Consider the following 27,792-nt stretch of genomic DNA (forward strand, 5'->3'; position numbering starts at 1 on the left):
AAAGTGGTTGGTACGATTTTATTGCATACATGTTATTTTGTCGGTGTAAAGTCCAAATGTTTATGCGTAAATAAAAGCTATATTTTTATACTTGTTTGTAGTTCTACGGTGGTGGTGGTGGTGTCGTTGGTGATTCATCATGCAAGTGAAATCACATTAAAGAATTAACCATCAGTGCAAAGAACTGAAGTCCTCTGTTTCGAATGGAAGCACAATAGTTAAGATGTATATCTCAGGAATAATATTTGTATATAATATATTAGATAATATTTGAATATAGAATATTATATTGTCAATATAATAGTGTAATTGATACTATATTTGAGGCACTGCTTTGGAAACAACTCATATTTCAACATAGCAAAGAAAGTCAACCAAAACAACAATGGTGGAGAAGGAAAGACAAACAGAACTGTATTTTCAGATTCATAAGGCGCACCACCAATGAAGGGTGTATTTTTAAAACGTTTCCATATATAAGGTGCACCTTCAATGAATGAAAAAGATTTTCCAAATTCAATATAATATATAAATACATAAAGGTTTTCCAAATATAAGGCACACCACATTATAAGGTGCTATAGTAGAGGCTAGGGTTACGCACTACTTCTACAGGTGGGAAATTTAGTCGGGGGCTGCTGACAGTAGTTGCGAGACCTGTTGTGGTTGAATATTACTTCACATCTAAGGCGTGCCTGCGTATAAGGCGCAGGCTTATATTTTGAAGAAAAGGAAGGTGCCTTCTACATCGGAAAATACATTAATCTGGAACAATGCACATTCTATTTTTATGCATCGGGTAAATTGACATTTCATTCTAAAAATAAACCCATAGTGGCATGGTAACTGATGGCTTAGCAAATAAACGTCCTTGGTTGACCAATCAACTTTGGCCACCGGGAAGTGCCTCTGTGGAAGTATGATTCCTTGGGGGTGCACCTTATACTCCGCTGCATCTTATACACCAGAAAATAGGGTATATTATATTTGGAAAACTCTTTTCATTCTTTAAAGTTTCATTTTTCAAAGTACACTCTGATGTGCATTATATATGGAAAAAGTATGATACTACACTATTCATTGGGGGCGCGACTTATACGCCGGAAAATATGGTCATTTTTGAATCTTTGACTGAAAGATGAACATAATTCTTCTCGCTGATTTTTCTGCTTTAATGGCTTGACTGTGCGCATCACAGTCAGCTGTGCCCTTTAGCATGACTTGTTATTTGCTGCTTTACAATGGGTCGCTGTGTCCCTGCCTCTGGTTAGCAGATGCGTCCTTGTGTATGCTTTGTGCATTGCTCAGCTTCTAAGTACTGTACACTCTCCCGGATGCACATTGACTGAGGCTTGATGGCACTGCAAAAGGGACACGGAGCAGTTTGAGCTCTGACACAAATAGAGATTTATTTCAAGCAACATTATTGATTCGTTTCCATTTGAAATAGTAACTGCTTCAATGTCAATGCGATGGTACACTGGCTTGCAATGAAGATGTGATGTCTTTGTGATTGCCATGACAACCTTGGATTGGATATTTTAATCGCCCTTGGTGTACACACGGTTCACTTTTGTGTACGGCGCTTCGGCAAACTTTTACACGTACTCAAAAGTTTTTCCAAGAGTTAAAGGAACTGAAAAGGATTGTTAATTGACTTTTGCATTTTTTGCCTCAACCCATGTGTTTGACAATTGTTCAGCATGGATTGGATTGGATATTGGATTGGATATGCCTTTATTAGTCTCACAGTGGAGAAATTTACAATTTAATTTATTTAGTGAATGATGCACCTTCGTGATAGTTAAATTATACCGCATTCAACACAGTGCCTTGAAATTAGTTTTCACTTAATAACCCCAGTCAACAACATCTCTACCGTTATATTCAGTAAACTTTACAAGCACCAACAGCTGTATGTGACATTTCGAACAACCAGATGAACAACAATGACTTTTGAAAACAAATTACAGCTTATTACTGATTGATCTTACCCACTGAACAGCAAAGTGAGAAAAAACCATCCGGATCATTAAAACAGCGAATGATAGTAAGTGTGAGCAGAGCCGATTAGAGAAGCGCACACTACGATATAACCTACTCCTCCTTTTCTTCCTCCTCTGGTTAGTAAACACAGCGAACCTAAACAGGAGGACCCCTGCCATGTGACCGCATGCACACGAACCGCACGCGCCTGTACATCCTAGTGCGCACACATGCATGTACACACGCGCATGTGGTATTTCAATTCTAAAATACACATATATTTATACAAAGACGTTTGCAGTCCCCCAGCTCTCCAAAAAATGCATTGTTATATTTGATAAAACTGTCATTAGGGTCTGACAGTGCTAGACGAGTGAATTATTCTGTGGAAGAAAAAAGAAACATGACCCAATCATGTGCCACTTATTTTATTTGAGAGAAACTCACTGCACTAAAAAATGGACAAAGACAAGAGGTATGCTTATCATTTGCCGTAGACCCGTGGTGGTGACATATTTATGTCCACATGGTAATAACCTTGGGTTCCAAGTGTTTTGCTGAAACATCCACATACTTGGCATATCTCAAGCCATGACACCAGCACACCTTGCATAAACATTAACATGTTTCCCGCTGTTAAATTATAGTAGCATATATATATATATATATATATATATATATTTATATATTTCGGAAAAAAAACAACAGAATGGAATTATAGGGCAGGCTGTTGGCTTTTGGGTAAAAGGGCATGCTTTTAGGTGCATCTTTTTATTCCAATGTCCCTAGGGTTCCATTTTTTTTGTTTACGTAAATGCTTTTTGAGCGCCTTTCTGCCCTGCTTTCCTACGTGTCTCCCTCCCACCCACATACACACAAACCATGAAAGCTAACAAATATTACTTTGACTAAAAAAAGGGAGAAAGCCGAAAATAAGACAACTGCTTAAACAATTGCCCGTCGCAACACCGGACCCTGGAATTTATTTTAGGCATTCTTTTTCTGACCTTATTCTTCTCAGTGAAAAAAAATGCTTCCAAATCTGAACTGAATTAAAATTGAGCATCACATTTTGAATGGCTTGTATTTTTCCTTGTAAAATTGTAAGAATCTCTTCATGTTCTCTTTGGAACAGAATCCGAGATAGAAAAAAAAGAACTTGTGATGACAACTAAGCATTTTGTGCTCTCAATAAAATAAATCGCCCATTTATTGAATTATTTTTCTATTTAAATTTAATTTCATCATTCCAGTTAGTCCTGCATAAACAACAAATACAGTATTGGCACAAGAAGAAGGCTTTCTTCAGGCTCCTTTCAGTTCCATCTTCAGGGATCAATTGTGTCCGGATAAAACATTTTGCAGGCTCACCCGCAAACTCCGAAAACAAGTTTACTCGATTTCACACAAGCACCTGCTGTAGATGCATAGAGTCAACTACCAGAATCAGCTACCAACACCTTTTTATATGTGAGATAGAAAAGCTAAGTTGAAGTCACAGGCATTTAGTTTTTCAGGTCTTGCAGCTACTCGTCCAATTCTTATTTTTCAAGTGATGACATCCTTTTTGAATTTACTGATTCTATGCATCAATGTCAAACAACCACAAAGACAACAACTTACTGTACATACCTTAACTATGATTCAGTGAAAATGAAGCTTTTAAATCATATCCAAAACAAAGTTTAATCCACGAGGCAGCCAGTGAAGCCAGCAGAGGTCTCCATGCAGTCATTGGTACTGAAAGAGAATATTCCTGGCTTTAGAATCATTTATCGTTCTCGGTCTATGAATCGATCCGCCCTTTCGATGTCTCCTCAGCCACACAATGCTACAACAGCTTCACTTCACGGCGATCCCTGTTTGTAACGTGCTTGTCCAAACAGTTATGAGGCTTCCTTCAATTGTTTGCCCAATTTAGTTGTCCTGTCGGCGTGAATTGGCTTGCCTGTGTGGAGCTAAATATAGGGACAACACAAGGTGGAGTAGAAAAGAAAAACAGGAAACGTGCAAACTTCATCAAAATATGCATGTGGGCTCGCTCCTCTATTGCAGTATTCAGTCTGACTTAACAAGCAACATGAGAGTCATAGTTCCAAATGAGTAAAACATTTTCGAGTGACTCATTCTCCCATCGCGTTTGTTATTCTGCCCACTTCCCAAACAGAGTGGTCATAGAATGCATTTGTGCACGCGTGCGTGTGTCTCCATTGTTCTGAGTTCGTGTGTGTGAGGGTCAACCCACCCCATATTCCCCTCTAATGACGTGATTTGCATTGTTTTGACCGTATGGGTTTCTAAAAACGTCTGCCTAAACAAAAAACACTGACCGCACATCCTGCTGCCTGGCTGGACAAAAAGAATACAAGCCCTACTTTTATTGTTTCACTGTTTCAAAGGGGTTCAGGGAGATTGGCGCTCTGGGGTTTGTGTGTGCATGTGTGTGAATGCAAGGTTTCGACTTCTACTAATGAGTGTTCAAATGGAGAGAAATGTTAATTGTTCCCAATCACAGTTATACTGGGACATCGTGGCGAGCTTCACAGTCAAGAGATTCACTGTTTAGAATGTCATCTCAGAACTTGCTCTGTGGAATTTTGCTGATGGATTTCAAAAATGGCACAGGAGGTTATTTTCAAGCTGCGGGTGAATGCTTATTTGGCTTGTGGCTGGCTGGCAACCAGGATAGAATTCTTCTATCCGAGGGCATTCATAAATACAATGGAAAATCAACACAACTACGAACTAGCAATCTGTTGTCTACAATGGCCAGGAACAAGATATATGTGCTGAATAAAATGTCGAACTTGTTTCTGTAATGGGTACAGGAAATGATTGCCCGGTTAAAAGGGCACTGGTAAGCAACCAATGATTGTTTTTGACTGGATTTTCGGGTGGAATTGGAGAATCGGGTGGAAAGGAGAATTTTGGGAGAGATAGCCAGCAAAAAAAACAAACAAAAAATGTGTTGTATTAAGTTCATCCTGTCTACTTGATATCTAATATAAAGCAGATTCTTTACTTACAGACAGTACATTGTAGGTGTTCAAATACCTGACGAAGGCGGAAGTATACGCCGAAACATGTCAGGTATTTGAACACCTATACAATATACTGTCTGTAAGTAACGAATCTGCTTTAAATCAAACCAAAAAATTGACACCAAAAAGAAAGGATGGGGGCAAAATGTGACCGAGGCCATTAAGTTCAGAGGATGACAATATGGATTTCAGCATATATTCAGAAGTCCACCAATTGCTGTGGTGATCACCCTAACACAAGCAGCTCTAAAACTAAATGATACTGTCAGACACAATTGGGTTTTTAACATTTCATGAAACAGTAACATAGCCTTGAAAATCCATTTCCCAAATAGTCACGCATCATTTCTACCATGGCTACGAGGCTTCTATTTCTACTACAGGAAGAGATCAGTAAAGTGAACATTGTGTGGGCCTCAAAGGATTTTCTGTGTAAAAAGACGACAGTATGACAGAGACCAGCGAGACTTACCTTTCAGTGAGCCATGCAAGCTGCTATTCCTTCGTCCCATAATCTTTAGTTGTCCAACCTCAGAGTCACCAAATAATATTCCATGAAAAGTTGAACTCTGGAGGGTAACATCCTCGTGCAACCCAACACACACATGGGAGGAAACCGGAAGTCCCGCAAAAAACCCACGAGGGCCCAGGGAGAACACACAAACTTCACACAGGGAGGCTGGAATGGGTATTGAACACGCGACCTCTGCACTGCATGTGAAGAGGGCATGATAACTACTCGGCTACCGGGCCGCCCATGACCCAAAATTGGTATATTATTGAAAGAAAAATCACATGCATTGTGACAATGTATTTTTCCCCTCCCTAATTTTGGTATTCTTCGCAGATTTACCAAATACAAATGATTCACAAAAATTGTATGTCACACAACGACAACCAATGGGGAAAAAGCACTTCTTTGTAAGTCCCAGTTTACGCTTGTGTAGGCTCTCAGTCATACAGGAGTGGTCCATCAAGGAAAAGGGTCCTTCAGCCGTCATCTGTACCTCTTTGAAGCTGAGATCGCTTCGTTATGCTGATGAGGTGATACCAGAGCAAATGGGGCAATCAGGCCAGTCGTAGACCATAATCAGTCAGGACAATAGAAGCAATCAGTTTAGCCTCAGGAAATAGTTCCCTGCTTCCCCCAACCTTAGTGCAGGGACCTATCATAGCAGAGGTCTGGCACTGGCATATATATATATATATATATATATATATATATATATATATATATATATATATATATATATATATATATATATATAGTCTCAGCAAGACTTTAATTTGCGACACTAAGTTTACAGTGGTGAGGGGTCTCAAAATCGAGTCACAAAGCACTGCATAATATCTGCCTATTACATTTTTGTGCACGTGCTACCAAAATAAGAGCATCAAACCAGCCGGTCTTATCCAGAAAAGGACAAGCTCATTGGTTGAGTTGTCAGCGAAAGTGATGGTCTCTACATTTGAAGGATAATGATGAGTAAAGAGAGGCCTCAGTGAGAATTTGGTTTACAAGACCAGTGCTCTTACCACTGAGCTATGAGGCCCCGTTTGTTCATTTGAGGTTTGCATTTTTGTTAATGAACTACCAACATCACACCCTGAAAATAATTTGGTCGTCATCAGTTATTTGCAGGAAATACAAAGATCAGTGGTTGATTTACACTAAATTGTACATTTTTTTTAAACATTGAACTTTATTTCCAGCATGCATCTTTCTTTTTAATCGGTCATTATTACTTAATTTTTTTATTTTGCACTTTAAGTCCTGAACCAATTATATTAGATTTCTAAATACACAATGTGTAGTTATTTAGTTTTGAAGTCATATTGCTGTTGGTTCATTAGAATCACGTATGCAATATTACATACCGGTAATATTTCTTAAATATCATTTCAATGTTTTAAATAATGTCTGGCCAGAGGTCCAGTGTGAAGGTCAGGAAACGCCCACAGCCATAATTGGTGGGAAATTTTGATGTCTTCTTTTACTGGGATCTCATTGGCTAACGAAACCCGGAAGCGAGGTGGTGACTGGATAAATGTCCTCACCGGGGTTGAAGTCGACGGCACCGGTTTTCTCGTTGCAATAACCTCCATCCAGACTGCTATCCACTCTCTCGTCGTGACTTTTTAAAATTGTATCGACAATATCTTTCTGGATTGATAATGGCTGCCTACAAGCTGGTTCTTATTCGCCACGGCGAAAGCAATTGGAACCAGGAGAACCGCTTCTGCGGTTGGTTCGATGCTGATTTAAGTGAAACGGGAGAGAAGGAAGCGAGAAGAGGTGGACAGGCCCTGAAAGGTGAGCAGGAATTCATATTAGCTAGATATTTTTTATGTAATTATTCGCAATTTGTTTCGCATTATGCACGATTACGTAATCGCATCTCCACCACCCCTCTACATTCTGATCACGTGACATCATGATGAAGCTCTGCAACATTTGCTTCGAAGTAACCGCGTACAATTAAGAACTTACCAGCTTTATCGAGTACGTACTTCTCATATTTGAAGAAAGATGCCGTCGCAGATTCGTATTGTGGTGCACGCTGACATCATGTTTAAAAATTAAACCCTCTCGCACATGCTCCAACTGGCTTTTACTTCACTGCGGTAACGACACACTCCCATTCTCATTCAAAATCTGCACTCGACAAGTGGAGGCATGATGTTTTGGCCTCAGGTTGAACTGAATAGAAAGAGCACGTTCCCCTGTTCAATTCGATAAACTTTATTGAAACTGTTATTACTTGGTCCTATAACATGCACTCACCATACATCATCTTAAATGTGATTACAGCGGTACCCTGGCAGAACCACTGTTGAGAATGGGATATATTTTTGTTGTGTTTACAGTTTTTGTGAAAACGCTGTTTTTATGTTTATTTAATATCAGGTTTTCAAATTGTGTTCTGTTTTTATTTATGAGAAACGCGACATCCCAATTTCACTGGAATTTAATTTGTATTTGTTTCACTTTTCCTGTATGAGGAAGTCGAATTGTCACCTGGAAATTGTACTTTACTTTTCTTTATTGCACTGCACTATGCATACTGTATTGTGATTTTTATTTTTCATGTTGCACTGAAGAAATGCGGCATGCGTGACAAATACTAAATACTAATGATAGAAAATTGACGACATGAAATTGTCAGAAAATCTGATAATGACGAATTAAAAAAAACGTGCCTGTCGTTCTTCAACCCCCTCAGACGCCAACTTTGAATTCGACATCTGCTACACCTCAGTTCTGAAGAGGGCCATCCGGACTCTGTGGCTGGTCCTGGACGCCATTGACCAAATGTGGCTGCCCGTGCACCGCACTTGGCGCCTCAACGAGCGCCACTATGGTGGCTTGACGGGCCTCAACAAGGCCGAGACGGCCGCCAAGCACGGCGAGGCCCAGGTGAAGATCTGGAGACGCTCCTTCGACGTTCCTCCTCCATGCATGGGCCCCGAGCATGACTTTGACGCCATCATCAGCAAGGTGAGGTTGAGATGCAAACGCCACACATGGCTCAACCATTGGTTTGTGAGGCAAGAGTACACATTGAGCAATGCAAGTGCGTTCACCTCAACAAAAGAAAGTGACTGTTAAACTCTGCAACAGATAAGTGAAATCAGATGTAACGTGCCTGGTTGCTCTTGACCTGCAGCAGTCTGAATGGAATTACTTCATGGCATGTGTGAGGAGTTAATATATGACTACAAAGAATGGGTTAAAGTTCACCTTTGAGTCAAACTGGGAGCCGAGTGAACACCACTCATGAGTGGTGGCAACTAACCAAATTTTAAATTAATTGGCCGATTAATCGATAATCAGCATCATGTTCAAAGTTTACATGTCATTTATGGTTCACTGAACTAGACTTGTTTTGTTGCTCCACACCTGCAAATGTGTCATTACCTGGAATGGAAAAACAATATTGTTTTCAGGTAATGACACATTTGTGGGTTTAGAGCAGGAGTGTCAAAGTCATTTTTTGCCGCGGGCCACATTGTAGTTATGGTTTCCTCTCGAGGGCCGTTATGAATTTGGGGAACCCATTAGAATGTTTAAATCCCTTCAAATATTACATATAGAGCACACAGCAAATTAATGAATAACTCGTTTTCAAATCTGAAGTCAAGAATAATGACTTTTATTGTGGTTGACATCCAAAAATATGAAATTTTGGCTCAGATTTTAGCAATCATCATGGAATTTAACAAGTTTGCTTTGCTTTCGCGGGCTGAAAAAAATGATGTGGCGGGCCGGATTTGGCCCGCGGGCCTTGACTTTGACACCTGTGGTTTAGAGCAACAAAACAAGTGTAGTTTAATAGATTTATTGCAGTTTAGAAACAAAAAAAGTAAAAAAAATATACAGACCCTCCCCGATTTACGAACGAGATACATTCCGAATGGCCGTTCGTAAGGTGAATTTGTTCGTAAATTGCTTCAGTGCTATATTTTGGATGGAATGTATGTTTCGGGATTATATAAGTGTGTTTAATGTGTATATAAATATGTTTAAGGATTGTATAAGTAACCTGTATTGGTTTGTACTGAAAAAGAAACATTTAATGAAATATATGCTCTCTAAAGATATACACACGTACAACTGGAGAGAATACGACATATACTACTGCAAAAACGTATGTACCGTTGTTCGTAACTCGAATGTTCTTAAGTAGGGGAGCATCTGTATTCATCCATTTTCCGAACCGTTCCTCACAAAGGTTGCGGAAGTTCTGGAGCCTGTCTGTCTTTATCGGCTGCAGGCACTAAAGTGGCCGCCAGACAATCAAAGGGCACACATAGACGAATAACAACTTACAGTCTCACCCTGGAATGTCCAATTAACCTAACATGCATGTTTTTGGAACATCGGAGGAAAGCGGAGTACCCGGAGAAAACCCACAAAGGCATGGGAGAACATGCAAGAAAAAAAAAATAGGAACATCATGTACCGTATTTTCCTGTGTATAAGGCGCACCGAAAAGCCTTAATTTTCTTCAAAGGATGACCCTGCGCTTTACACGCAGGTGCTCCTTATATGTGAAGTAATATTGAACCACAACAGGTCTCGCAACTAGGCTCGTAATCCCAGCCGTTACTGTTGTGCCTTATAATGTGTCATGCGTTATATTTGTAAAACTTTTATATAAATTCAGATATTATACCGTATTTGGAAAAATATTTCATTTATTGAAAGTGCACCTTATACTCTGGTGCGCCTTATACACCGGAAAATACAGTACTAGTTATCGTTTTGACATTTTGTTTTTTCCCGGTGTAGGATCGGCGCTATGCGGATCTGACTAAGGAGCAGCTACCCACCTGCGAGAGCCTTAAGGACACAATCGCACGTGCTTTGCCGTTCTGGAACGACGAGATAGCTCCGCAGATAAAACAAGGGAAGCGAGTGCTCATTGCTGCGCATGGAAACAGCCTGAGGGGCATCGTAAAGCACCTGGAGGGTGGGTGGACTTCTTCAATAATACCTCCCAATTTTCAGACTAGGACTGTTTTCCTATTTGTATTATTCATTTTGATGTTATTTTATTGATTTAATTTACACGTGGTATAATGATGGTAGCAAATTCCACACCAAGAATCAGATTGTGTACAATTGTATTGGACCAAACCAAATATCTTTCACCTTGCAATAGTCCACCAGCTCAATCCACTTTGTGACTTTACCATTTAGCATAATACCACATCATAATTTACGAAAGCTTGCTATCGTATTACCAACACACAATGCAAAATTCCATTGACAGCCTAAGGTAACTTGCCTAAATATTAAAGTAGTTATAAGTACAGATATGAAAACAATACACAAGCATGCTGGAGCATCTCAGCTAACTGCCATGCCTACATGGCGGCCATGTTGGGAGGGACAATGTTCCCTACAAAAGAAAATAGATTGACATTGAAATAAAGAATAGCTTGATCATTTGTCGACAAGTTTTCATAAGGTTTCCTTATTTTCTTAATGCACAAGCATGTGCTGTCTATACATCATGAACTAATGGAAATACATCTTTTGTTTCATGACCTTGGTGATAATTGACTGATTGTGTTAAGTCAAGTCACCACTTTCTTTCATTGGGGAATTTAAAGAAAAACTTTCTTCACTCTTCCCAAAATAAAGACTTAAAAATATCAATCCATATTTTTGCGCCGCTTTCCATACAGGAATGTCCGATGCGGCCATCATGGAACTCAACCTCCCCACTGGCATTCCAATCCTGTATGAGCTGGACAAGAACCTGAAGCCTGTGAAGCCTATGCAGTTCCTTGGAGACGAGGAGACTGTGCGCAAAGCAATGGAGGCTGTTGCCGCTCAGGGCAAAGTGAAGAAATGAAACCTCTGGAACACAATGAGTCTCTCTAATGTCATTAATCATTGTGTGTCTAGTTGGAACACTGTAATATGCCTGTGTGCTTGGTATGTGCTTGGGAATTACATCTATACAAGGTTGTTAAGACTGTAAATAAAATGCCTATTAATATAGAAACATTCAAATGTCGTATCATATCGTGTTTATCTGCGCACATCATTATGTAACTAATTATTAAATAGATGTTTAAACGTACTGTGTTTGGGTGTTCATCCATTATGTTGTTTGTATGGCTTTTGAATGTGACATAAGTAACATAATAGTCCCATTACAACGCAAGAGGTCCAAAAAATACTGATGACTCACTCCCACATTCACTTTATTGGTCTTGTCATTCAGAGGATTTATTTGCAGCAATATAAAAAACGGTCACCATGTCAAAAAATACACTGCGCTTTTTTGTACCTTCATATTTTTTTAAAGCAGTGTTTGGTTGTAACAATGATACTGTCTTCATTAAGACGCTGACAACTTGCATACTTTTTGTTAACTAGCTGAATCGAAAAGATTTAGCGCTCTTTTAATGCGTGTCACAGCATCAATGTTGTTATGTCTGCAATGTTGTCCTGCAGTGAATGAGTGGCCTGAGCTGCTAATAACGCTGTACTAGCTGCCAAATCCATTATCAAAAGAGCAAAAGAATAAATCATAAAATTGTCCCAGTTAAATTTAGGGTCTAGCAATTATTTGTTGAGCACACGTTGCCATTCTTTCATGTGTACTCTTATTACTTGCAAATGAGAGTGTGAGTGCTTAGAATCTTATTAAATAGACATTTTAGAATGAAAGCTTATTTTATTTTTGATACTTGACCACTATGCTAATGAACATGCAACATTTTAATGTTAGCCTTGATCGTGGGAGAGTATTTTTATGGTACAGAATTTTATGCTACCAAAAAAAAAAACCAGTCTCATTGTCGAATGTAAATTCCATTATATTAAATGGCACCCGCCAAATACATTGTATAAAAAATTATTCGGAAATAAAATTTTATATAAATACGTACATTAAAATCATCCTCAAAAATACAAATGAATGTAAAACCAACTGAATTAAAAAGAAATAAGAACTTCATTTCTATCGTTTGCAAAATAAAATACTGTACTGTACTGACAAATATTTCATTGCACCAAGTGCAATTCGCGTGCAGAATGGAGCAGTTTTTGCAGTGAGCAAAGCCGAAGAAGAAAACGCGAAAACGCGTATTTTTTTTTTTTTTTTTTTTTATTCAAATGGCATGCAAACATACAAAGCAACAGAAACAAACAAACAACACTGCAAACAAAACACAACAAAGGTAGACAAAACCATTGGTTTTGAATAGCTTGTGGAGCTTCTAAAAGTACATCAGAGGTGTGTCTCAGCAAATCTTTCTGCATACTTTCCAAATAGTTGGCATACATTAGGTGACATAATCGCGTATGAGACAGTACCTGATCGCACAGGAAATAGGAGTTCCTGACAGATAATCATTTTACAAGAAGAAAAAAGAGGAGAGAAGAACAAATTAGAAGAGAGAGAGAGCGGGGGAAAGGGGGTGCCAGGGGTTTTAACATTCCATCGAGTCTGCACAACATAGTGAAATTTACAAAAAAGAGAGGGGTGGGGGGGACACCAGATGAATTCGGCAATCACATCATCCTATGCCATATTTCATCAACAAATCATGTGTTTTGATAGCATTTGGGTCGGCAGATAGTTGAATTGTTTTCTGATATAGTTTCATTTCATTTTGAAATATTACAAATAGGGGTTTCCTCCCACAAAATTTAGATTTATGAATATGATGTTTGGCAAGAAAAACTAATAAATTAATAATAAAAAAAACGCGTATATTTGTTTGTCGGAAGCCACTTGTTTTTACATCACAAAAAAAAAGGCGGGGAAAGGGAAGTACCCTTTTTCGCGCGTGTGCGTGCGTGGTGAAGTGTACGCATGACACGTCTTTTCCCACGGATTTTGACCAATCACTGCGGCTTCAAAGGAAGGGGGCGGGAGGAGAAGTCGGCTCCTCAAGCGGCTCCAGCCGTTCACTTCAAAGAGAAGGCCTCAACAGCCCATTCGTTTGCGAACGACACATCACTTGAAACCACGGTACTACTTCCGCTTCTGTAGCCTTTGCCTCATTATTGAAACGAAGTACTCCGACACCCTCAAAATTGAACTGGGACTGAAAATAAAGAAGATTCTTCATGTGTAAGCACGCGACCTTTTTAAAATTGCCGATGTAGCCCCTTCGTGATAGCGTTCACTGGCTTAAGCTAGCTTCAACGTGCGCTCCAATCTAATGCAATGCACGCTATTTTCGTCGCAATTGCACATTGTTTCTTCTCCTTAGTGCTCAGCTTATTTGATTGAGGAAAAAACGGTCTTTTTATCATGCCAGGGTAGCGTGAAGTTCGCTAGAATTAACGGTTGAATGATCGTAGCGGGTGCGTCTGCTTTCATATTTTGAACGCCCGAATGTTGACTTGACAAACTCTTCAAATCATTTGTAGTTGTCGGGCGGTTAGTGTCGTCGGCCGCCGTGATTGGCCCTGCGACACTGAGGTAACGTCGTCGGTGAGCAGGAGTGTTGTTGTGACGTTGCCCCAACCCCACTGAGCAGCTTACAATTGCGAGGGATTTTTGAGGCAATTGTTTGTGTGTGTGTTTTACATCTTTTAGAAACTCCAATGAAACCTTCTCAGATCGATAACCGTCGCGTAGCCCCACCCAGGAGAACGTTGCCACTCCTCAGCCCCGACTTGTACCAGCCCCACGGCTCACCTTCGCCATCCTGTTGTCTGATGCCAGTTGGCTCATCGGTGTCTCACCATCCAGAGTACCATAAATGGCTGTCAGGGCTGCAGCTAATCCCGATGCTTCAACGCAATGGGGAGCAAAGAGGCCGGGCAAATATTTCCCGCGACGAATCCCCTCATCCCAGGAAGGACTTTAGGACACTCTCAGAACACAATGGGAGAAAGCATAGGTCCATAGTGACGTCAAAATTGGGAAGACGTTCCTCTGTCCAACAAGTGCAGTTCACAAAGGTACATGATAACATTTGAACTGATGAGTTCAGTTCTGGCAATAAAAAACACTTCTTGTTACGATGTGTTACAATGGAAAATATATATTTCTTTTCTCTTTTAGGAATGTTTGTCCACACCTTCAAGTGAAAAACCCATTCTAGGTAATATTTTGGATTTCGGTCGTTGGTGAAAATTAACCACAATTAGCAAAAGCAAAAAGTCATCAAACCCTTGCTTTAAAATTATTGCAATTGTTTCAGACTGTATATTTATTCTTCTATTGTTTTATTGACAAATCATACTCTCTATAGTCGCAGCAGAGTAAGGGGCTTGGGGGCACGAAATATTTTCTTTCTCAGTGGTCCGTCACAGAAACTAAGTGAGAAGCACGGATTTCATTTTTAATGTCTCCTCAAACAAGCGATTAATTCATTGTAATTGAATTCACAACATCTTTAGTTGCAAGCTTGGACCACTCCTTCCAGAAGCGGCATGAGGAAAGCGACGTCAGCGTCAAGAAGCCTTATTTTCAAAAAGAGCTGCCAAAGACGCCTTCAGGAACATCGCTGATGTCGCAGAGGCCTCAAATTCCAAATCAGTGGTTGCCCTTCTTGGATCCCTCGCCCAAATCCAAGCCTGACCAGTTGCCCTCCACAAAGTCCAAACCCGATGTGACAACGCAGCCTTTCATAGGGGCCAAGCAGCTTCTAATACATTCCAATCACGCTAATGTTATCCAATTGGTATCCTTTTCCAAGCACACCGGAGATGTTTTCAAGACAACAAGTAAGGGAAATGGCAAAGCAAATGTTGACCCAGAACACATCAGTGCACTTCACCTCAGCCCTCCTCAGCAATCCCGACACGGTTCGTCAGAATCCTTGCTCAGGACTTTGAAGCGTGAATTTTATCATGAATCACCCTCCAACTTCAATTGTACACCGGGTCCTCCGCAAGCAAAACGGAAAAAACTGCTCCGGCGGAGGAAGCTTATTCCTGACGACTATGACGAATTGTTTACTCCAGACGTCATTGTCAGCTCTGCGAGGAAACCCACCAAGAGCAGAATAGATGAGGAGACAGGGAAAAAAACGCCGGTGGGCGGCGGCGCCGTCCAAAGTTCTGAGAACTCTGGAGTTACTTGTTTTGTAAAAGGCCTCACCTCATCAAAACCACATCAAATCCACATTTCCTCGCCAACTGTATCATTGAAAAGGTTGAATATAGAATCCTTCAAGTCCAAAGACGGAACACGTCCCTCTTTTACTCCTTCTCCGCGTGAAAGCCTGAAACATGACGACAAAAACAAAACCGGGCAACCTTACATGTCCCACCGGCTCCATGCTCTTCCGCTCAACGGACGTGAAGAACCTGGACAGCCGTACATGGATCAAGCGGATTCTCTAGATGAGGACCTGGACCTGAGCCTGGGGATTGCTTCAGATTTGGAATCAACCCAGACATCCCAAAGCAGTGAGGAGGAGCAACTGCTGTCCTTGCAGGAGATGATGAATCGCGTTCGCAAGAGTCCAGCTCAATCGGACAAGGCCGCCGACTTCTCTGAGCCGAGCACACCCGGAGGTCCTTTGAAAGCTGTAAGAATTTAGTTTTTCTTTCTGAGATTTTTTTGGGGGTGGGGAAATAATCCCTTGACTCATAAAACTAAATGTTCTTCTTGATATTGCAATTGTGATTTAATATGTGATTATTGTATACAAAAAGAATACCTCATGCTTGGAATAGATTTCTTACAGCACCGGTGTCAAAGTCAAGGCCCGCGGGCCAAATCCGGCCCGCCACATCACTTTTTTCGGCCCGCGAAAGCAAATCAAACTTGTTAAATTCCATGATGATTGCTAAAATCTGAGCCAAAATTTCATATTTTTGGATGTCAACCACAATAAAAGTCATTATTCTTGACTTCAGATTTGAAAACGAGTTATTCATTAATTTGCTGTGTGCTCTATATGTAATATTTGAAGGGATTTAAACTTTCTAATGGGTTCCCCAAATTCATAACGGCCCTCGAGAGGAAACCATAACTACAATGTGGCCCGCGGCAAAAAATGACTTTGACACCCCTGGCTTACAGTATGTGTTTCCCCACTGCAGCCAACCATGACAATCCGCTCATACAGGAACAGCCTGGACCAGATGCTAAAAGAGATAGACTGCCAAAACAAGTAAGGAACGCTTTGGTACTTGTTTGTAAAAAACTGATGTGTTCACATTTTTTTTTTGTCACCGTCATCCGTATGCTTAAAAGGGCAAAAGAGAACGAGGCGCAGCTTCGTAGCTCCTGTGACGAGGAGCTGTCGAGAGTGGTGGAGTACCAGGAGGAGGAGAACTGTCACGAGGACTCCAGCGAGCGACAGTAATATGTCCCGCAACATTAATGAAGAAAAGCAAAGAAAAGTCCACTTAAATGCTAATGCTCCATGTAATGGAAGAAGCTATAAGCTGGCTAATGGAATTAGCATGAGTGTTTTGAGTAGTTATGAACAACTGGTACTAATTCACTCGTTTTTTCACGTCAATTTTTTTGATGTCCTGTATTTTCCGGTGTATAAGGCACAGCCAAAAGCCTTGATTTTCTTCAAAAGATGACCTTGCGCCTTATACGCAGGTGTGCTTTATATGTGAAATAATATTGAGCCACAACAGGTTTCGCAACTATTGTCAACATCCACGACTCTATTTTCCCCTGTAGTGCATAATCCCAGCCTCTATTGTAGAGCCTTATCATGTGGTGTATCTTATATTTGGAAAACATTTACAGTAAAGTCTCGTTATATCGATATTCTCAGGAGTCGGAAAAAATATCGATATAACCGGACTATCGGTATATCCGATCCTGCGGCATGTAAATTTTCTCCTTGCGTTCATAGAAATAGTATCGTAATAAGCAGTACCATCGATATAACCGATATCGATATAACGAGACTTTACTGTATATATTTCTGTATTATATTTGGAAAACTTTTAATTTATTGATGGTGCACCTTATTAATGAGAAAAGTTTATAAAGTGTCCTTGAGATTTGAAAGGCGCTTATAAATAAAATGTATTATTATTATTATATATACACCATTTATTGGGGGTGCGCCTTATGTCTAGGTGCATCTTGTACACCGGAAAAGCGGTACTTTCTTCTCTTTTTCCAAAAAATAATAATTTGAGCCTTGGACACTAATATTTTGTGGTGAAAGCGGTATCACCGTGCGTTATGTGTTTCATTTATCCGACCGCAAATGCACTTGCGGTCGGATAATATAAACATGACTGTCTGTAAAATAGTTTGCCGAAACAAGGCGATTTGAATTTATGGTGATCATAGCAATTTTTAATTAATTTATGTACTTATTTTATTTCAGGGAATTCCTGCTGCGTGACTCCCTGGAATCCACTGCTATCAGAGAGGTGCCCCCCGGAGAAATGGTGTTCCACCTTGACAAGTTCGGTCAGATCTTCAATCAGGATTCGCTGCAACTCAGACGATGCGCAGTCAAACCGCAGAGTACAGCGCAGAAAACACTTTTGTGGTGGGCTGTCTTTTATTCTTCAAACTTTTGGCAAGCGCATTTCAATTCAAACACGTTATGGGGCAAAGAAATTTCAATTCTGTTCATATTGCTTCATCATGTCACTTGTTATTTTTAAATGACGGTATGTAGCACTAAGCTAACCGTTGTTTGCCAACTTTTCGCCTCTTGTGTTCCATAACGTAATGTGTTTGGGGGGCTATTTAAAAAAATCTAAACACATCTCTTTCTCTTCCACTTGTGATTTTACTATTTTAGACCCGAGAGCAGTGGTCGGGAACCTATGGCTCGCAAGCTATATATGGCTCTTTTGATTATTGCATCCGGCTCGCCGATAAAACTAAATACATATTCTCGCCTTTTTGCTGTTCAATTCCTGTTGGGGCTGCAGTTGGCGGAAAGCGCTATTTTGATTGGATGACACTGACTTAGGTTGGCGGAAAGTGCAATTTTGATTGGATGATACTGGCCATCATGTTGTAACAGGTAAACGGCCCTTTAAATGAGCCTGACGCGAGGAAAAAAAAGACAAGTACTCCTCAGCTTGAATGCACTGGAGGATTCACCTTTGTGAAGAGAAAAGGTTCGGATTCTAATTTGCAGTGAAACAATACGATCGATGAAACGAATCAATTGAATCGAATGATTGAACCCCATGTTAACGTTAGCATCAATATACTTCTGCAAGAAGTATATTGCTGATAGCAAGTGTGGAAGCTAATGAACCGTGTGCAGGCTAGCTAGCAGTAACTTCGCCTATGGACCCGCAATTTGACTTTCATTCCGATCGTTTGGCTGGATTTTTAACAATCGTGAGGAACGGAAAACCATTCGTGTTAATGGTGATCAACACACGTGCGCGAGCGCCCTCGCACGCGTGTTGGTCTCACTGAAAAACATTTCTAAATCTTACTTTTATGGTTCTCTTAGTCAAAAAGGTTCCCGACCCCTGCCATTGAGCTTCTAAAAATCTTTTTGTTGTTCAAACGCCCTCAATGTTTGGAGCAGCCACACACGGCTTTATCGAATAATGTCAAGTGTCGTAAAGCCACACCAGGCTCCGGATGTTGGTTGATCAAAACAACTTCTATGATGCAAAACAAAAAAAATCTTTGGCACCGCTGCCTTCATTTCTCAACGCTTGTCTTCAAAGTCAGCTTTATTGTCAAATATGCTAACATGCATGACATACAGCACAGATGAAATTACTGTCCTCTCGGACCCAGCATGCAAGGCACATATAATGACTTTAACAAACATAAACATGAAAACGCCAATTTGCCGGGGGAGGGGAGCCGCTGCGTGTTCACGCGCCGCCATCTTGGGTAAAAAATAACAAAAATAACAAATATGACAATACAAAGACACAGAGTCATTCATTTTTCAGGACTTGCTGTACCCTCTTTGTGATGACATGGAGCGGTTCTAGATAAAAGAGGAGAGGATCAAAGCATCCATTTCAGCAGTGGGTCAGGGACGTCATGGTAGAATTTGTATGTCTAATTATACAAGCTATATGTTGAAAGCAACCACGAAGCTGTAGTATCCCTTGATGAAAAGACATTGCCTCACATCTCCTGTCCCACATAAATCCGCTTCAATTCCAAGCAGCGATAGTTCCACATACGCATCGGCGCTCTGCGCTGACGCTGCTTTCTTCTTATCGCAGGCTCCTCAAGCCATGCATCCATCCAGCCGCAGACTGTCCAACAGCACTGACCTTTCCGCTGAACAGAGCGGGGCTGTGAAGATGCTGCCCATTAAAGGCGCAAAAAAGCACAATGGCCCCTGTGGTGTCCAGCGATGGCAGTCAAATGGCTCCGACATTCCTCCCATTCAAAAACAGTACTGGCATATTCATGCTGGCGAAAAGGCGCAACCGCTCAGCACAGTCTCCTCCTTGATGATTGTCGTGGCCAAAAATGCTGAAAAACAATCTGTATCCGTTCCATGTGACGCACAACAACATAAAGTGACAAAAGAAAACACAATAACAAGACAAAAACAACAAAAAAAGCAAGGCTCATGAGATCACTTGCTGATGGCTGCCTACTCGGGCGCCATCTTGGAAAAAAAAGGTGAAATTTGAGGTGAAACTTGTGTTTACCGTCGCTAGACGGAACAGCCAAATCTATCAGCGGATCCACCACCAGCTAATTTTCATTTTTTTGGACCCTCACAACTAATAATATAAATATATATAATCACTTTTTGCATATTCTTCTGTTCTCTGTGGCCAGGTCCAGCCCAGCTCAGCTAAAACTGCACGTGAATGTCGGCTTGTTCCAGGAAGCTTACTGTTCTCAGTCACCCTGCCCGACTCAAATCACCGATTTTCTCTTTAAGGTAGGCCCTTTCCCCTACAACCAACGATTCAACAAAACACAAAATAATATTTTTTCTTTTTGTTAGATGATGTCAGTGCATTCTGAGAGGGTGTTGTCTGATAAAATGCTCCGGGCTCTCTGTGACATCGCCAGCTCAGCTGCTTACAATATCGGTCAGTACTTTCCCCCTCCCCGCGATTGGAGTTTGCAAAACTCTCTGAAACTTGCAATTGTTATATATTTGAATTCATATTTTATAAAGATACAGTGATACCTCAGCTTACGAACTTAATTGGTGCCCAAAAAGTGCGTGTAAGGCGAACAGTTCGTCTGCCAAACATTTATTTCCCATAAGAAACCAATACAAATGAGAATAATCCATTTCCAGGTTCCCATAAAACATAATTTTCTACTAAATAAGCCTTAAAACTACACAAACTACACTTATTTTATATAAGAAATGTGCTATTGTATTGTAATTAAAGAAATAAACTGTACCGTATAATAAAGTCATTTTATTTACCTTTGTGATGGTCGTTGATGTAGTTGCCTCTTGATGATATCCGAGTGAAGTTGCCGTGCTTTCTACGCGATAATACCCTCACTCACACGGTCTCCTGCTAGATGGTTTTCGTAAATCCAAATCAACAGAAGTTTTTCAACCTCTTCTATTGGCTGAGGCCGTTGCTTAGACAACACAGAAACACCCTTAGCTACACGTAGCAATGGTCGATTTAGCGTACTGCTACTGGGACGCTAAGTCACACAAACGCACACCTCGTTCGTTTTTTTTTCGATGATCTCCTTTTTCTGCTCGACCGTAATTTTCTTTTGTGTCCTCTTTGTCTTAACACTAGCCTGTGGTTGGGTCTTTTTTGGTCCCCCAACAAAGGCAAAAGTACTCCACTCGATAACAAACCACGTCTGCACTGGGTGCACGAAAAGAAAGTGGGTGTGGAAAACTAGTCCGCCAGCCATTGTGGTGCTTCGTGTGTTTCCCGAAAAGTAGTTTGTATAAGATTATATTCTCGCGAATTTAATGTTTATAAGGCCAAAAGTTCATTAGCTAATGCGTTCGTAAGCCGAGGTATCACTGTATCTGAAGAATTTTTGATACAATTCCAAAACTTCCCAGCTTTTACAACTTTCCATGAAAATTCACCGTAAATATTCTTCAGACAATTTACTGGACCTTTTACATCCCTTTGCGCCTAAACCCGAGAATCACCATAAGATGTGTTCATGTTTTCATTTGATGTTGTTGCTGCCTTTCTCAGTGAAGAACAAAAGCCGTGTGTTTACCGTGTGGGTGCCCACTTTGGCTGACTTAACCTTGGTGCTGATGAACATGGGCATTGCATTTGTGACGCTGTTCCCGTTTGAAAACTTGCAGCCTGCTTTCACCGAGGGAGACTTGCTGTAAGTTGTGTTTTCTATCAAAAACACAAATGACTTCCTTACATTATACTAACTCATTCACTGCCAGACAATGTGCAAAAATGTGTCCACACCAGTGCCAGGGTTTTTGTCATTGTCCCTCAAATTGCAGGACCCACAGAATATTGAGTTTTAGGACTACATAAACAATCAATGCAGCGTAAGAAACCTTACACTCTTCTGGAGTTATCTGAGCTTGAAATTCGGGAATAGCAGCAAATGAGTTAATGTTTATTGTTATTCTTACAATCTTTTAAAACATTCACCCAAAAATGTCACCATTGTACGAATTTTGGTGAAATACTGCATGTGTTGTTTTTGGAAATAGGAAGAACGGCTACATTCACCGCCAAGGTCCCCCTCCCAACAAGGAATGCAACATGTTCCCGGAACACAATTGCAACAACATTTTTAAGGTGATAAGAGAAGGCAGAATTCACTTCCAACACCGTCCTTGAGAAAGTACAGTACATCAGAGTTCATTATCTCCCTTTTTTTTCCGAAACAGTACCTGTCTTACTGCATGAGCGTATGTCCAAAGGCATACAGCGACTATGAGCTGCTCTTGCTGCTGACCGTGATAGCTCGAGTGGCACTGGATGCTCACTTCATTCCACTGGCGTGTGTGGAGATTAACACGCTGCTCACTAAAATCGTGAACAACATCAGGGACTGGGACACAATGGTGAGCTTTGCACGTGTTGCCGTTTGTTTTTCAGCGGCCCCTGAAGCTTACTTTGTATTCAAAAAAAGAAAGAAAAAAACCTCTTAGTGTTACAGTCTTGGTATTTTAATGCGTACGCTAATTCGCATCTCCGGTGTGGTTCGATAACCATTGGAAGTAACGTATTGCACACAAAGTACATCAACAACATCTACACTTACAGTATGACAGTACTCAGACAATGGATGCTACTGCTTCGTGTTTGCTTTCAAAACTTAGCTTGTAGCAGATATGCACATTCCACCATGATGTCTCTGATCCACTGGTTCATTTCGAACTGCTTCATGTAACAAAGAGGGTGGGGAAAGTGCTTAAGATTGACTGTCTGTGTGTGTCCTTTTTTTTTGTTTTTGTTTTTTGTTTTTGACTTCAAGATGGCGCCGCGTGTGTTGCTGCCCTTACAGCAGCTCCTATATGTATTTTGTTTTTGCTTTTGTAATGTAAATTTCTCCATTCTGAGACAAAGTTTAATCTAATATATAATTTATCTTTTGTGTTGAATCAGAATGTTAGTGCTGTACTGATGATCTGAGAGACGAGTTGGTAGTTATACTATGAATGCCACTTGCATTAATAGGGACAATAGCACTTCATTGAACAGTTTATCTGTGTGCCTGTCTTAAACTTGCCCTCATGTGGGCACAGCAGAAGGAGCCACATTCAATTTTTTTTCTTTTTTTTGGGTGGGTAATGGAGTGGTGGGGTTAGGGGGACACCACTGTATACACACACTGTATACCTATTACTGATTTTTTTTTTGTTGCAAGAGTCTTGAGTGTGTCTTGTTTGTGAAACTATTTTGCATCATGGTGTTTTGCTCGTCATCATTTTTGAGATTGCCAGCTTGATTTTACGTGAAAACAAGGCTCTGTTGGTCAACAGAGCGCACGTTATAATTTGTGAATGCGCTTAATTTTTGTCTTTATGACCTCTAGCTCCCTAGAATGTGCCAGACCCTCACCAACGTGACGGATGACCACCACAACATGTGCCTTCTGGTTCAACTGCTGCCTGACAACACTCGCGGGAAGTAAGAATTGTTTTCTTCACCTGGACTAAATTCTGTCATGACGCCATCCCTGAACTTTCCTTCCCTATCATAGTTGCCTGCGACAGCATCTTAGTCTGTCGATGATCTCCAAACTCTTAGATGGAACAAACCGATACCGGCCAACTGACAGGGAAATTAAGGTTGTTGTTTATCACCTTTAATTTCAACGGAACTTTGTGTTGTGATTTTTTTTTTTACTTGTGTCCTTCTGTCCTATGCATAGCTTGCTGCGCTCAAGCCGTACATACCTGCTATGCAACCCCTCTCCCTCCGCCGTTTCATACTTCCCACATCCAGCGTGACTTCGACAGAGGAGGATGCAATGCTCCTGGATCAGCAGGTGAGAATGCATGTTCTCCCCATGCCCCCAAAAAACATGCATGACAGGCTGATTGAACACTCCAAATTGTCCCTTGTTGTGAGTGTGAGTGCGAATGGTTGTTTGTCTCTGTGTGCCCTGCGATTGACTGGCAACCAGTTCAGAGTGCCCCCCTGCCTATTGCCTGAAGACAGGTGGTATAGGCTACAGCATCCCCCGCGATCATAGTGAGGATAAAGTGGATAAGAAAATGGATGGGTGGATAGATTAAATTTCCAACACTTTTCAGTCAAAAATACTGAACTCGTTCACTGCCATTCCCGAATTTATTCAGGAATTGAAAAGCATGACGTGGAGCGCCATTCCCGAATTTGTTCGGGTTTTGGTTTTTCTTGCGAGGGTGCTGATAAAGCGCTGGTCAGACCTCTGGCAGTGTTTTTTCTCTCCCACAAGGGGCCAGCATTTGCTTTTTGTACAGCCGCCCCCATTTCAAGCTCAGATAACTCCAGACCCATATAACTTTTCTTCTGATGAAAAAAGAGAGTCTAAGATTTCTTACACTACATTGAATGTGTGTGTAGTCTTAAAACTCAATTTTCTATGGGTTGTGCAATTTGAGTTAAATGACAAAAACCCTGGCAATGGAGTGGACATTTTTGCACGTCGTCTGGCAGTGTATGAGTCAATACTTAATATCCACCTAGCACACTGCTTTAAATAACAGTGTTGAGTTTGCGTCCGGTACCCTGGCAACATGTAGGCGCATTACAACAAAGCCTGTTATAATGATATTCTAATTGTATGCATTTGTAAATGCCAATTTCCTTCCAGTCGTACTACCTTTGCTACAGCCTTCTGACCTTGACAAACGAAGCCTCCAATTTCCACTACTTCCCAATCCATCAAAAGGTATGAGGAGTCGAAGGTTTGCGTTTACAGCGTCGCAGTCCTCACCGACACGTCCCCATTTGCTTTTGCCCCCCCGCCTCAGGAGAACCTGCTGACTCTCTGCTCAGATTTGAGAGCGCACGTCATGTGTCACATCAGAGAGAGCGTAAAGTGTCTGTACAGGAGTAAGGTGAGCCATGTGACTGTCGTGTGCGATGTTTGTCCGCCTCGATTGAAATGTTTTCATGGTTTGTCACTGACACATAATCGCATGTGGACACTTAGTTAAGCTTCTAGCGCTGATATGTCTGTTTCTCTGTCCTCCAGGTGAAGGATCTGCTTGCCAGGATCTACACCAAGTGGCAGATGATCCTCCAGCGCATCCAGCCTCTCCATGTAAACTTGCTCTTGATATGACATTCACACCGACTTGATTTTCAGAAAAATTGAACGCAATGCAACCGCGTTCAACCACAATCCATCCTAAATCCCTTAAAAGCCAATATGTCACTGTTCTAAAATAATGATTGAATCAGAATCATCTTTATTGGCCAAGTGTGTAGAACACACAAGGCATTTGTCTCTGGGAGAACACGCTGCTCCAGTCTCATCATAAAAAAACATGATACGATGGTAAGTGGTACCTCTCAGGAACAACTATGCAAAGTCTAAAGCAGAGCTAAAATGATCAGTGCTATAATGAAATATGATAACCGTTGTACAGTTGGTGTAGAAAATCCGTGAACCATTTTAAAGTAATCAGTCGCTGTATTTGTAGTGCAACACGTGTGCAATTAATCGAAAGTGTCTCCTGCTGGATATGATATTGTCAGTAACAGTGGTTCAAGTGAGTACAGAGCTTGAGCTACAATGATTTTAACGGGATGCTGTTCCATAGGTTTGTGCAAAATTACAAAGAGGCACTATACACTTATATTTGGGTTACTATTTAGAGAGTTAATGGCAAGGGGGAAAAAGCTGTTTAAATGTCTGCTGGATTTGGTGCGCGTAGATCGGTAGCGCCTGCCTGAGAGGAGTAGCTGGAGAAGATGGTGGGCAGGGTGCAGAGGGTACAGTCGGTTTTTCCGTGCCCTCATTTTGGGGCGATGGTGACTGATACCATACCCTGATTCCACACTGATGCAGTCATTAGCGGAGAATTGTTTATTAAGCCTCTCCAGATAACTTTTCTTTGCGATGTTAACAAGGAAGGGAACTCAATCTTTTTCTCCAAATATGTATGTTCATTTTTTTTTTCACTCACACAATTCTCATTGTCTCTCACAGTCTAAGCTTTGCGACTACTGGAAGCCCTCGTCCGTGGGAAGCTTGACACAATGCCAGAAGGAGAGCGAAACCTCCCATGAGGGCGGCATTGGAGGTGAGAATGCAGAAAAAGAGAAAACAGAAGAAAAAGTGAACAAGCAGGAGGCGAGCAAATTGAGCAACAATTCCTCCTTCCCCGAGGAGGAAGGCGCCGAGCGCAATAACAACAGCAATCAGTCATGCGCTTCAACCTCGCCACAGACGCACGAGCAAATAGTTGCCATCGGGTTTACGCACATGAAGTCATGAAGAAGAAAAGAAGCAAAACAGGTGGTCTTTGCTGCATTCTAACATTATGTAATGGGTCATTTTCTCTCAAGATTAAAACTCGATTTGCATTGCTTAGCATGATTAAGGACACGAAGCATTGATGTCCAAACTGCACATATGCTGTCCGTAATATTCAGTACAGTTTCGCAGCAGCCAGTATTGTGAATGTATTATTAATTCTCCGAGCTCTTTAATTTGTGTTATTGTCGATTGCAGTGTTGACATTCTGGGTCTTGTTATAATGCACTGGTGCACCAAATGTTTTGGGCAGTTTTCGAGGAAAACCTTTTTCTTTTTTTTTCCTCAGGTGGTCGTATTCTATTTGGTTAACTCAGGAATCTTAACCGTTGAACTTTTCGTGTGTATTGGATAGTCATGTTTTTTTAAAATATATTTTTATACGTATTTGTACCTAAAAGGTAGTTATTTTAAGTCAGCCGGTGAGACCTATCGCTTGTTTGTTACATGTGGATTATTCGACATGTCACTCGAAAACTATGGGCAGCCCTAAAAATGCCATAAGTAAATAATCCCCAGAATATTCTGAATTTATATTTAAATGAGCGTTTCCTACTTTTGAAATACTGTATAGAATTGTATTCATTGAAAGTTGCTTCTTTTCTGCACCTCTAGGGCTTGGAGTTGTTTTTTATGATCCTAATGTTATTTAAGAAATATATACATTTGTTTTCAGAGACAGAAAATAAACTGTTTACAGAAAACTCAGCCTTTTACGTTTCAGTCCTGCAATTCTTATTAGTGGAAACCAATTAAGGTAAGTACACCCATAATGTTTGGAACACATTTTGAACACACATCATCAAACAAAAATCTCTCAAAGCCGATAAAATTGTGTTACTGCAAAATAACACATTTTCATTGTGTTTTCCAAAGTGTTAAGATTATACAAATTGCAACAAAGGAATAAGAGCGAGCCTATTCCCAAATGGCAATACATCAAGCTTGAAGGTCGGAAATTGCAGTTGCTTCTTCCCGCCCACATTTGCACTTTTGTGAACATTTTTACATTTTCATTAACGTGCAAAGATGACGTGTACAATCATGCCACATGATTTAAAAAACGAAGATTCAATCGTATTTTAGAGCATGCACACGTGAAGCGATGTCGTTCGAAAATTGAATACAAAAAAAACTTGTGGAGATGCCGGGGATCGAACCCGGGGCCTCATACATGCAAAGCATGCGCTCTACCACTGAGCTACATCCCCTCATGCCGACATACAGGACAGTATTATATTATAGTTACAATCACATTTTCTGATCGTGTCACAAAACAATGTAATTTATTCAGGTTATTGTCAATGTCGAATCCATTACATTCCGATTATGACATGCAAACGACACGCATGCACAATAACGATTGGGATGCCAAAGCAACCTGTATTGATGGGAGGACTAAATTCACCGGGAAGTGGTTCGTATAAAATAATAACATTAAC

At 40.8% G+C, this 27,792-nt stretch overlaps 3 protein-coding genes and 1 non-coding gene across 7 annotated transcripts in view; 2 read left to right on the forward strand and 2 right to left on the reverse strand.

Moving 5' to 3' along the window:
• Window positions 1-7,636, reverse strand: part of rasgrp3 (RAS guanyl releasing protein 3 (calcium and DAG-regulated)) — a 27,965-nt gene extending 20,329 nt beyond the window's left edge. The window contains exons 1-2 of one of the 3 annotated variants that reach the window (XM_089011333.1): window positions 7,519-7,636; window positions 3,619-3,726 (exon numbers count right to left, since the gene is read on the reverse strand). The gene's annotated coding sequence lies outside the window, so the exon portion shown is untranslated. Of the gene's footprint in view, window positions 1-3,618; window positions 4,086-5,499; window positions 5,517-7,518 lie in introns of those variants that run through there. The other 2 variants (XM_089011335.1, XM_089011332.1) reach the window with 2 other exon arrangements.
• On the forward strand, window positions 7,069-11,623 carry LOC148889157 (phosphoglycerate mutase 1-like). The gene is made up of 4 exons (XM_089011336.1): window positions 7,069-7,341; window positions 8,252-8,526; window positions 10,321-10,501; window positions 11,223-11,623. Exons 1-4 carry the CDS (start codon window positions 7,203-7,205, stop codon window positions 11,390-11,392), a joined length of 765 nt encoding a protein of 254 aa, XP_088867462.1. The 5' UTR covers window positions 7,069-7,202; the 3' UTR covers window positions 11,393-11,623.
• A 1,400-nt stretch (window positions 11,624-13,023) lies between these two features.
• On the forward strand, window positions 13,024-27,059 carry slf2 (SMC5/6 complex localization factor 2). Of its 2 annotated transcripts, XM_089012342.1 has the most exons (20): window positions 13,024-13,627; window positions 14,099-14,466; window positions 14,570-14,609; window positions 14,908-16,043; window positions 16,561-16,631; window positions 16,715-16,822; window positions 17,823-17,990; window positions 20,231-20,336; window positions 20,403-20,490; window positions 21,595-21,736; window positions 22,083-22,170; window positions 22,263-22,439; window positions 23,414-23,508; window positions 23,582-23,669; window positions 23,753-23,869; window positions 24,680-24,757; window positions 24,840-24,926; window positions 25,064-25,132; window positions 26,024-26,117; window positions 26,207-27,059. In XM_089012342.1, exons 2-20 carry the CDS (start codon window positions 14,107-14,109, stop codon window positions 26,224-26,226), a joined length of 3,132 nt encoding a protein of 1,043 aa, XP_088868468.1. In that variant the 5' UTR covers window positions 13,024-13,627; window positions 14,099-14,106; the 3' UTR covers window positions 26,227-27,059. The 2 variants fall into 2 exon arrangements, with proteins under 2 accessions (XP_088868468.1, XP_088868466.1); XM_089012340.1 differs by having other exon boundaries at window positions 13,027-13,627; window positions 26,024-27,059.
• A 430-nt stretch (window positions 27,060-27,489) lies between these two features.
• trnaa-ugc (transfer RNA alanine (anticodon UGC)) lies at window positions 27,490-27,561 on the reverse strand. Its single transcript has one exon. It is a non-coding gene; the product is annotated as a tRNA-Ala (tRNA).
• Window positions 27,562-27,792: the final 231 nt, after the last annotated feature.

Source organism: Hippocampus bargibanti, linkage group LG13 (assembly GCF_051943395.1).
Source record: "Hippocampus bargibanti isolate YZ-2025 linkage group LG13, ASM5194339v1, whole genome shotgun sequence".
Taxonomy (NCBI): Eukaryota; Metazoa; Chordata; class Actinopteri; order Syngnathiformes; family Syngnathidae; genus Hippocampus; species Hippocampus bargibanti.

Coding starts and splice junctions, on each gene's coding strand:
- LOC148889157 (XM_089011336.1), top strand. CDS start 7,203: ATGGCTGCCTACAAGCTGGTTCTTATTCGCCACGGCGAAAGCAATTGG. Junction 8,527..10,320: donor TTGACGCCATCATCAGCAAG/GTGAGGTTGAGA, acceptor TTCCCGGTGTAG/GATCGGCGCTATGCGGATCT. Junction 10,502..11,222: donor CATCGTAAAGCACCTGGAGG/GTGGGTGGACTT, acceptor CTTTCCATACAG/GAATGTCCGATGCGGCCATC.
- slf2 (XM_089012340.1), top strand. CDS start 14,107: ATGAAACCTTCTCAGATCGATAACCGTCGCGTAGCCCCACCCAGGAGA. Junction 14,610..14,907: donor AAGTGAAAAACCCATTCTAG/GTAATATTTTGG, acceptor CAACATCTTTAG/TTGCAAGCTTGGACCACTCC. Junction 22,171..22,262: donor ATTGCAACAACATTTTTAAG/GTGATAAGAGAA, acceptor TTTCCGAAACAG/TACCTGTCTTACTGCATGAG.